This window comes from Anneissia japonica, unplaced genomic scaffold, assembly GCF_011630105.1.
Source record: "Anneissia japonica isolate Jap-2015-1 unplaced genomic scaffold, ASM1163010v1 scaffold284795_len787576_cov167, whole genome shotgun sequence".
In the NCBI taxonomy this organism is placed as follows: Eukaryota; Metazoa; Echinodermata; class Crinoidea; order Comatulida; family Comatulidae; genus Anneissia; species Anneissia japonica.
Window position 1 is genome coordinate 680,358 of NW_022685813.1, and position 10,676 is coordinate 691,033.

Sequence of the window (10,676 nt, forward strand, 5' to 3'; positions counted from 1 at the left end):
CACAATATAACATAGATCAAGTTGTAATTTTAATATGTACCTTTAAAAATATAAATATAGATTCAAGGTAACATTTCAAGGCGAAAATGTTATGCCGGATATTGATTTTCTTTTCCTGAATAATATAGTTTATGCCGGATATTGATTTTCTTTTCCTGAATAATATAGTTTTATTGTAATGTGGTTGTATTAAAAGTGCATACAGATGGAGATATGGTAATTGACAGTGAAAAAGATAGCACGTGACCATATCTTTCTTATTCCATATGTTTTACAAATTTCCAAGTAGGCCTATTTGACTTCCTATTAAACTGCTAACAAATACATTGTGGCCTACACAGTGTTTAGTTAGCTTCCAATTCAGTTCAAATTCAGTTAGATTTTTGCTTTCATCAAGTTACAACCTCTACAACATGTTCTTTTAGTACAAAATTAATTGTCCTCATAAATGAAAAGGAATACACAAACAAGCATAATTATGCTTTATACATTCTTCACGACCTTGAAGAAAACACTAATTATACAAAAATACAGACACATATACACGTAACATACTGTACACTATTATGCATATGCAGACCTTCATACAATACATACGGTACACATTTAAAAGTATTATGAAAACGACCACGTATGTACACAAGTAAAATCAAAATAAATATACTGTAATTAATTTTATGAACAATTGCATGCTGTAAAGTAGGTTATAGCTTTGAAATTCTGCAAAGGTGAAATTTTAAAAGAAAGTTTAAATGTCATCACAAATATAGCATTTGCTAAGGCAGCATTTAGTTAATTTTCTATAAAATATTCTTTTAGTTTTTACAGTAAAAGAGGACCAACCCTTTAAAATAAAAAAAATAAAAAAATGTATTTGTGCCAAGTTGTGTTGAAATCTGCATATACAGTGCATCACCTCTAATTCCGAGATCCTTCTAATTCGACCACTTTCTAAAAGAACCAAAATAGACATTCCTCAATCTATTAACCACTAATCTAACACTCAATGTTGTTACCAAACCCAAGATCACCCAAAATATTCAGGTGCCAAAGGTCATACTCGAATTGGAGGGTGAACTGTAATTGCACCTTAGAGTTGGATTGAAGCTGTAGCGCGGTGGTCGGCACCCACTAGCCCACACTGATCCATTATTTTCATCACTAAATTTATTAAAATTAAATTACAACACAAGTTTGTATTCTTTTTCGTTAAAATTCCTACTTCCAAAATTACACTAACAGAACTATGATTGACCTTCATATTCTCCCGCACCAAAAAAAAAAAATCTTCATTTCAAAACATCATTTGTCGACTTAATATACTATCTAACAAATAGATTATATACTGCATATACAATTGTATTTAGTTTCGAATGAACTTAAACCAACTGTTTTATTAGAAATGTATCTGCGTCAAACTGTGTTGTCATCGGCATAGTTAAACGTGTACGGTATACATGGAGTTGAGCTGTAACTTGGTGGTTAAGAGGAAAAGGTGTAGGAGAATAACCCATAACTTTCAGCGTCATTGTGATGATTTGTGTATAGGCGTGGTCCGTGACTACCTAGCAGCCGTAAATAGGCGCTTCATGGTAGATACATGTTCACATCATTCCACAACGAGAGGGGCTGAAAGATGCTTGACAGGGTACTGTGTTCAATTCCTTTCGGAAAAAGGATTTCCCCCAAAACGAAAACAACACCACTCCTTAGGCCTCATATGAAACTTATGTAGAGCATCATGTATATACGATAATGTCTTCTGTAAGATTTAATTAAAAAAGACAGTGATTAATTTCGCCGTTGTCAATTATTGGTCCATTTGGAAAATGAGTAAAAATATGTACCAGGCAAGGGTATTAAAACTTGCAGTCATGCCTCAATTGGCATGGTTTCTTACCATTATCATTTACACAACTTCCTCCAGACTAATCATCTAATACGTTCCCAATTTTTATCCATTTAATCATAATCTCCATGTATTGAATAGGCCTGCTGTATTTATTGTAAAGTTTCATCTCGAGCGATTGCTTTTACCATAAAGATGAATTTTGAAATTCAACAAGTTGGTTTGTTTATGTTCGAAATATAATGTTCAGGAGTATCGAGAAGCGGTCACACGTAGTGCGCTGAGCTTTAACCCGTGCTCTGTCTTCATATCAAATTCTTTTAATTTTTTTGTATGGTTTTGAATATATAATTATATACATTGTATAAACCAGAATAATATTCATGCTAACAGCTATTGTCTTTAATAATTATTACATTAAAAAAAATAATTATTTTCAGATTGAGGAATTAACCAAAGATGACTTACTTCACTATTTTGGAACGGTAGACCATTCACAAGGTAAATGTTCAAGATTGTATAGTAGGCATTTAACCATTTCTTTAATAAATGTTATGCTCCGCTTTGCATCACTTAATTTCTGTTGAAGCAGAATTTATGTAAAACTAGTATTAAATTAACTAACTCATTACTAGTCTTTTAATACTTCTTAATTATTTCTTGTTACAGTTTCCGGTTATGACACTACGGTTGTTTCGAGACGCGACACGGGCGCACACAAACGCTCGGTGGAGGCTACAGCCTCATATTCATTCAACGCACTTGGAGAAAAGTTTAAACTCAGCTTAGAGATGAATTTAAGTATGTCATTATATTGTTTCATTAATATAATTTGTAGTATCATGCATCCTATTTAACCAATCACCGATTTTGAAACTGTCACTCGTTAAACAACATTTACTTTTTTCAGCTCACGATAACTTTTTTTTAATCTTATGTCAGATTTATTTTCAAATGACTTCGTAATTGAGCGAATTGGCGCCAATGGTAGTAGCACGCTGGACAAGCCTAAAAACACGAACTGTTACTACGTCGGATCGTCTGCCAACCATAACAATTCACTTGCCGCCGTCAGCACTTGCAATGGTCTGGTAAGTAAAAACAGGGGCCAATGCAAGGTTATAGCCTATGAATAATTATATAACTAATAAACAACTATATTCATGTCATTAAACTTTATACATAAACGGGTTCATCGCAGATAGCAGTGGTGGCGCTGCGAATGGAGTAGGGGGCGTGCTGAATGTCACTCGTCGGACACACATTGATTCCTTGCACCGAGCCTGGACCTCGCAAAACGTCATGATCGTTGATAACATATATGTCTTTGGCAATTTATTCAGTTTGAAAAGGATGAGCCAAGACAAAATGTTGAAATTTCGGTAGTTTCACAAACTTTAAAATGTGAATGTCTGTATAAAAATTAAAAAAAAAAAAAATCCCGTAAGACTGTTTATTTTAATTCTTTAAAAATTATGTTTAAATTTGAAATATTGTGTATACAGGAAGGAATGGTCAACACGGGTAAAAACAGTTTTTTCATAAAACCCCTAAAACCTGAACACCGTAGACGAAGGAGTTTAAGGTCCACTGATGGGGAGACAACACACGTGGTATTTACACGGGAAGATTCAGCCGGGACCTGTGGTGTGACCCCAGATGACGAAGGAGAGCAATTGCTAAGAACTAGAAGCTTGGATACAGAAATTGCTCGTAAGTCATCATTTCAACATTTGGAAATAATAATGACACTATATAACAATAATGATGATGATAAGAACAATTAATTGTAATTATTAGTAAAAACATAATTATAACAACATTATTAACTATGATGCTTGATAAAATATTGATACAATTAATGATAGTATGGCACAAACGTGTGATGATGATATGATGTTGAAATTGATTATGATGATATGATAATATTGATAATAATGGTTGTCTGATGATGATAATATTGCCGGAAAATTTTGGAATGATATCACTATAAACGCCTTACTCTGTAGTATGGACATTTCGTGGCAAAGAAATATAGGCTTTCATTAAAATTTATAGGTCTATCATCTTTAATAAGACACCAAATTCGTAAACTTACAGCATTTCCGAATTTTCAACATCTAAATCCTGCAAGAGTTTGGCTCCAACATTCCTCATTATACAAATAAAGTTAATCTCAACAGTATAAAACCCACAAAAAAGAATATCATAAAGGCGATAATTATGTCAAGTGCAACGTTTATACAAAACACATATCAATGTCGCGGTGATTAGAATAAACATTTTATATTACAAAGTGTTGGCATTGATCTTTATTTCATATGATGTAACAGAACTTGTTTTCATTGACATTTTATCGATATACTGTATGGTTATTAACGGTGCGTGTAATAACAAATTAACAATGGCAACGCGGAGACTTACATTAATGCAATAAAACAGTAAAGCGCCAGAGCAAGCGTAAGGCGCTGACGCAGCGTAACATTGGGAATTGGTTAGCACTCAAAACTGCTTTATGAAATTCGATAAGATCAGGTCAGTTTGACATCGGAGGTCTTTACTAGTTTTGATGATGATTGTGTCGATGTAATTCTTGTTTGGAACTTCTAATACCAGTTGTCGCAGGTTCGAATCCTGCCAGAATCCAACTGAAAAATGTTCAGCACCTGGAGTGTATCATTTCACATCTTTAAGGTTATAATGTACAGGTCTATCAGCACTGTTATTATTATTTATTTATTTGTGTATATATTATGCAGTTTGTATATTATATACGGGGTTATTTAGAAATTAAAGATTACCGTAATTTATTATTGACTCGTCTATAGTGTTGAAAAAAAGTATATAAATAACAGTTTTAATAACACAGCACGCGTCATGGGAGCGTTACAACAGATGTAGAATTTCTAGACCGCTATGATGAGAAAATAATACAGTACTATAATAATTTGAATAATATAACTAATTCTTAATAAATCAAGGGTAGATTAAACATTCGACTAAAATAGCATTTATACCCTAGATCTGATACAGAGCATGGAACTAAAACGCGTCGTGTATACATGAAGTTAGTTACATTCCAATAAAACATTTGAATTTAAATGTCGTAAGTATTATAAACATTTGTAATACAACACGGTAATGGCGTTTATTGACATCTCAAATTAGTGTACGCATTAACCTTTCTATCGGGTGTACCGGTACATCGTAAAGACTAATTCATTACTTAACCAAATATAGTGTCACTGAAATTGTTATTTACTATATAGGCCTACATAAAATTTATATAGAATACGTAATATTATTAAAATAAATATGTGAGGAACTACAAATGTACTTGGTTACCATAGAGAGGTAGCTTTTATGACGAATTACCGGTACTAATATTAATTTATGAAGTTTTTACTGACTTGCGCTCTGCTATATGCCAGTCAATTAATTTTTATTCAGTTATAATACCGTATGCTGTATTTACAAAGACAAATTAATCTCCCATTTTCCACCAATCATTATGTTTCCCTTTAAAATGATTAATATTGTTCAGTTATTTCTTTTTTTTTTGTTGATCGATATTAGCTGGAAAACTTGTAACAGGCAAGAAGAATCTTGAGACTCTAATAGTTGCTGGACACACAATGTTTTCTCACTACGGAAATGACGTAGAAAAGTACCTCCAAGTTATTATGAATATTGTAAGTTTGACGAAAATTGGTTGCTATGTTCAGATTGCAAATATATGAATAAAATTAGGACTAGGTTTAAATTTTCTGTGAACTTACGTAGGCCTACTAAAGCTTCCGGTTACCGTACATAAAATCGTTGTATTGCATGCCTGATAATAGAAGGATCAGCAACGATGCATAATATGCTGATGGACTTTATATTTATCTGTAATTGAGGATTTTCAACAGTTTCCATAATTTAGGACGCTTTTAGTCGTGTTCAAATGGCAATTTGAACCGGAATAAGGGAGAGAAAATTCAGAAAACAGCAATAAAATAGAGAACACCATATTCTTCGTTGTCAAATTTCGTCAAAATTCATCATAATGTATTCGTTTAAACGCTCCATTAAATAAAAGAAACTATGCTAGAACAATTTAAGAATAATTACGACCAGGATACATTATAAGCCTAGCCAATTTAAGATAGTAAATGAGTTTAACACATTATATTGTGTTCACGCATATCACATAAAGTCAAAAATAATGTTGTACAAAGAAAAGTTTTTCTTTTAATTATTAATTATTCATTACTTTTACATAGGCTTATTTAATTAATTTTTTGTCACTATAGTTAAATGTATTTTACTACTACGATGTTTTCGAGTAGAGAGTATTTTTCACCATTTTTTTATAATCAAAATATTTATTTTTATTGTCACTATTATCAAAATCATCAACAATGGGATTTATGAAATTTATTGAATTGGTGTAACATGTAGTGTTGCATTATTAGATGATGTTAGTCCGAAAACACATAAAAGCAGCAACAAAAAGAAGAGGAGAGATGACATTTTCCATTAACATTTTCTAAGAAATTTGTTTAAAAACTTAATTAAGATTATTCGATTAAACTCTCCACTTTAGAAAAAGTAACTGCTGTGTGCCTTGTGAATACAGGCGTTTGAAATAGGTACATATTTCTTATAGTAAATTAGTTTTAACACCTTATACCAGCCTTATAACCATTAAATCAAATGTAATTACCTCCGCCACATCTTGGTAGAAAAGTAATTACATTTTATTTCGGAAGATTTTTTTTTAAAAGAAAATAACAAATCAAGAGTATTAATAATTGTTCCTACTTTTAGGTGGCATCTATATTTAGTCAAAACAGCATAGGAGTTGATATGCAATTAACTGTTATCCGGTTCGTTATCATCGAAGAGGAAAGCGTAAGTACAGTCTATGAATACCGTACACTATACCAAGTCAATAGGCTTCTTTATGAATGTTGGAACCTAATTGTTTTATTCCTTTCTTTCACATTCAACAAGTACCGGTACTCATCAATTACAGGATGCAAAATCTATATTTCAAGTTTATGATGAATTGAGTTTTTAGTCGTGAGAGAATTTTTTGGTGTATTACAAAACCTGAACATGAATCCAGTTACGACAAACCGCAAAAATATTAACGACAAACCACACAAGTCCACTCCATTCTCGATATCATACATTTGTTACATTCCAATATTTAAAGACAAATTTAATTGTATAATGCACAGTTGGTATCCAATGTTGAGTTGTAACTATAGTACAGTTTCTAAGCATGGAGGCGACTGTGCCCCCTTGAATCCGCCACTCAACTATGGATCTGAATCTGAAGTTTCCATATTGCCTCTTGTGTTAGTCAGGCTTAAAGAGCACAAGGCATGGGTAATATATTTCTATCCTGTGAATTCTTTAGTTACCGATACTTAAGTAAATGTCATCAGCCCCCCTATTATTTGATTTTCTTTACTGTTTTATTTACTTCAGAATGGGCCAAATTTAAAGCCGGACACGTATGGCCTAGAAGCCCATAATGCACTCAAAAGTTTCTGTGATTGGCATCTAGAGCGTTATAAAGCACTAAACCCAGACGTTGCTGCAATTGTCACAAGGTAAGCTATTATCCTTATTTAGCCTAGTTACTTTCTCGAGCTTTGCTCCATCAATTTACCGGTATAATAAAGTGCACTAGGACGTTATCAGGCCTATCCTCTCCTCTCCGAAGAAGAAGAAAAAGGTATTGTAATAGCTCGCGTATGTGTGTTTGCGTGTCTGTGGTGTATGTGTGTCCTGGGCGCATAACAATAAAACTGCTTTGACTACTTCAGATTTTTACAGGTTTTACAATATTACATATATGTCAATCCTCCTTAAATTTTGAGCTTATCAGAAGTAAGATGCAGATTTTAGAATGTTTATATGCCAGGCCGATCCGATTCGAGCGGACCGACCGCGGGCCAGAGTTGGTATATGTCAAATTCTTGCCTGCGGACTGGAAGCAGTCCCCCGGCGTGCAGACTCGCCTAATGAACTAGTTATTATATGTTCAAATGATGAACAGGCCATTAGGTCAGAAAGGTGAAGGTTATGATAGATAGTAATTATATTCACAATTATTTGTGTTTAGTTGCTCATATTATTAGACCGTTCAGAAAATAATTAATGTTATAGCCCAGTTAATTCAAACGATTTCATCGGCGTTCACATTCGGTAAGTCTGGAGTGCGGTATGTGGAAATAAGTAACGTAAAGTATACTTCAGTTTCCTTTTGCTAAAAGCCTTCTTCACCCGTATTCTAAGCTTCACACCTTGCTCCTTTCCCAAGGGTGAATACTTATGATACCAGATTAAATACTAAATTTACCATATCTTTTTGCAGAACCAAAATATATCAGAACAACCCAGTACAATACATTACATTATTAACTATAATAAACTTAGTCGAATTGTAACTTTTGGTTGTTAAGGTGCTTGCCTTCCAATCCCAGGGTCTTGTAAGAGCACAGGATCTATTCTTATATAGGCCTAGGTCTAATCGTAGGCAGAAACTAAGACTTTACTTTGAATCACAATATCTGCCCTATTATTTTTCAAGGTACGATTTGTATCGTAAATCAGACGATGGATCGATCGACTCAAAAACAACCGGACTTGCAGGTGTGGGAGTTACATGTAACGCTGCCAATCGGTGCTCTATCAACGAGGATAGCGGCCTAGGAACTGCTACTACGATAGCGCACGAGATGGGTCACAAGTAAGATATTTTTAACTTCGTCGTGGCATCGGATGAGGGGGAGGGGTGCAGCTTGTCCGACAGTATGGGGGGAGGAGTGAGAAATTCCCCATGACCCCCGCTGGCACCACCACTGGTTACGCGATATTGTTATTAATGTAACCCTCTTCCTTAATTTCCTAAACATACTTTTTCTGGCCTAAGTAGAATTCCTTGATTGTAACCAAGTGGTACATTACCGTGTTTTTTGGTAATCACTCGTTGATGAACCGTCCATGGTACATACATAAAACACTAATAGATAAAAAGAAATTATGATTCTAATAATATGGAAATTTTTGAATAAGTCTGATTTTTGAAAAGGTTATTGTATCATAATATCACAATATATATATATATATATATATATATACAGTATATATATATATATATACATATACATAAGTATATATATATATACACATAAGTGTATCACTTTAATCCCCTTCATTATATATATATATATATTACATATATAATATAATACAATATCATATATATATATATATATATATATATATATATTCTGTATATAATCATTCTGTAATAGTCTTGGAATGAAACACGACGGCGATAAGAATGACTGTTCTCCAATGAAGAACGTAATGGCGTCTATGACAGCACAAGGAATGGATGGTATGCAGTGGTCAACATGCAGTGCTCACTATCTCAATGTATACCTTCAGTAAGTGAATATTCATTCAAATTCGTTTAGAGAAGGCGAAATAAACATTTACTCACCTTAGTTTCACTTCGGTTGACAGTGTGCATAACTATTCTACCAGATCCAGTTCTGTAGGAAACTTAATTTTGCCCAGTCAGAACTAAATCTGATAAAAGAGGATTTATTTTTAGGGGTACCAAATTTAGAATTCAGGGGGTGCCGTAGGTAATTCGTTTTCTTCATTCGTCTATTTTAATATTTTTTATATTGTTGTTATTCATGTGATTTTATAATGTACCGTAATTGTATGCGTATTGAAAACAAAAATAATAAATAGTCATATAAAATATGTTTATAAGAGTTCCAAATAACATTTAAAAATCATTATCATTGAATGTAAAGAATAAAGTATAATTATTGCAATTATGACTAAAATTATAAATGTTATTATTAATAGATAATGGTAATAATTATTTATTAACATATTAGAGACTTTATATACCGTGGATAACTTCTGAGTTTTTTTTAAATTACCGTATTATTAGAGAACGAGAGGTTAATTGTTTGGACAACAGTAGTCCAGCAGATATTTTTGACATATCATTGAATGGTCGTTTTCCGGGTGAAGTATACAGCACTGATGAACAATGTAAATTCACATTCGAGGACAGTATCGGAGAATGCAATTTCAAGAAGGTAAGATAGGCCTAATGCAAAATCATATATATATATATTAGCTAAATTTAAGCGGCAGTTTGGCGCAGCGGTTGAGGTTCGGAATTTCAATCGTAAGGTCGGGGTTTCGAGTCTCCGCTGTGCAGGTTCGCTTGTGTCCTTGGGCAAGGCACTTTAGCTTTTTGCTTCAGCCCACCCAGCTGTATCAATGGGTACCAGCAAACTGCTGGGGACTAACCTGCGATGGACTAGTGTCCCGTCCAGGGCGAGTACAACTCTCAACCGCTTCACACTACAGAAACTGGGGATAAGCTCCAGCCCTATGAGCCCCAGTGGCTCGGAAAGGATTTGGTTTTGGTTTAAGCTTTAATGTGTGCATAATATCAATTCAATAGACCGATGGTAAACAATCTTGTGACTAATACCAAGCGTTGATTTTAGACGTGTATGGAATTGTGCTCCCCAGGCAGCTAGGATGGCAAAACGTCATAACCACTTGACCACGAAGGCACTGGTGATTCAAGCGTTCGGTAGAATCTGAGTTCTTTTCATTGTTTTAACGTGTCTGACGTTACGATTTTGATAAAGCACTAATCGCACGTGGCCAAACAGAGATCTATTAGATGCGCCCTCTTCTGTGCATTATTTTCAGCTTGCAGGATCTCGAGTGAGATACTTTTGTATATCAATTGATTTAATGATTTAAAGGCATGGAAAAAGAA

General features: G+C 33.7%; 1 protein-coding gene across 2 annotated transcripts in view; it reads left to right on the top strand.

Moving 5' to 3' along the window:
* Positions 1–10,676, top strand: part of LOC117112820 (A disintegrin and metalloproteinase with thrombospondin motifs 18-like) — a 21,037-nt gene that overhangs the window by 2,122 nt on the left and 8,239 nt on the right. For both annotated transcript variants that reach the window (XR_004446092.1, XM_033256003.1), the window contains exons 2-11: positions 2,290–2,350; positions 2,519–2,650; positions 2,792–2,940; positions 3,355–3,562; positions 5,426–5,541; positions 6,662–6,745; positions 7,331–7,455; positions 8,439–8,597; positions 9,166–9,300; positions 9,825–9,975. Coding sequence is in view for 1 of the 2 variants with exons in the window: in XM_033256003.1 (XP_033111894.1) it covers positions 2,290–2,350; positions 2,519–2,650; positions 2,792–2,940; positions 3,355–3,562; positions 5,426–5,541; positions 6,662–6,745; positions 7,331–7,455; positions 8,439–8,597; positions 9,166–9,300; positions 9,825–9,975 (1,320 nt within the window). In the remaining variant the exon portion in view is untranslated. The remainder of the gene's footprint in view (positions 1–2,289; positions 2,351–2,518; positions 2,651–2,791; positions 2,941–3,354; positions 3,563–5,425; positions 5,542–6,661; positions 6,746–7,330; positions 7,456–8,438; positions 8,598–9,165; positions 9,301–9,824; positions 9,976–10,676) is intronic.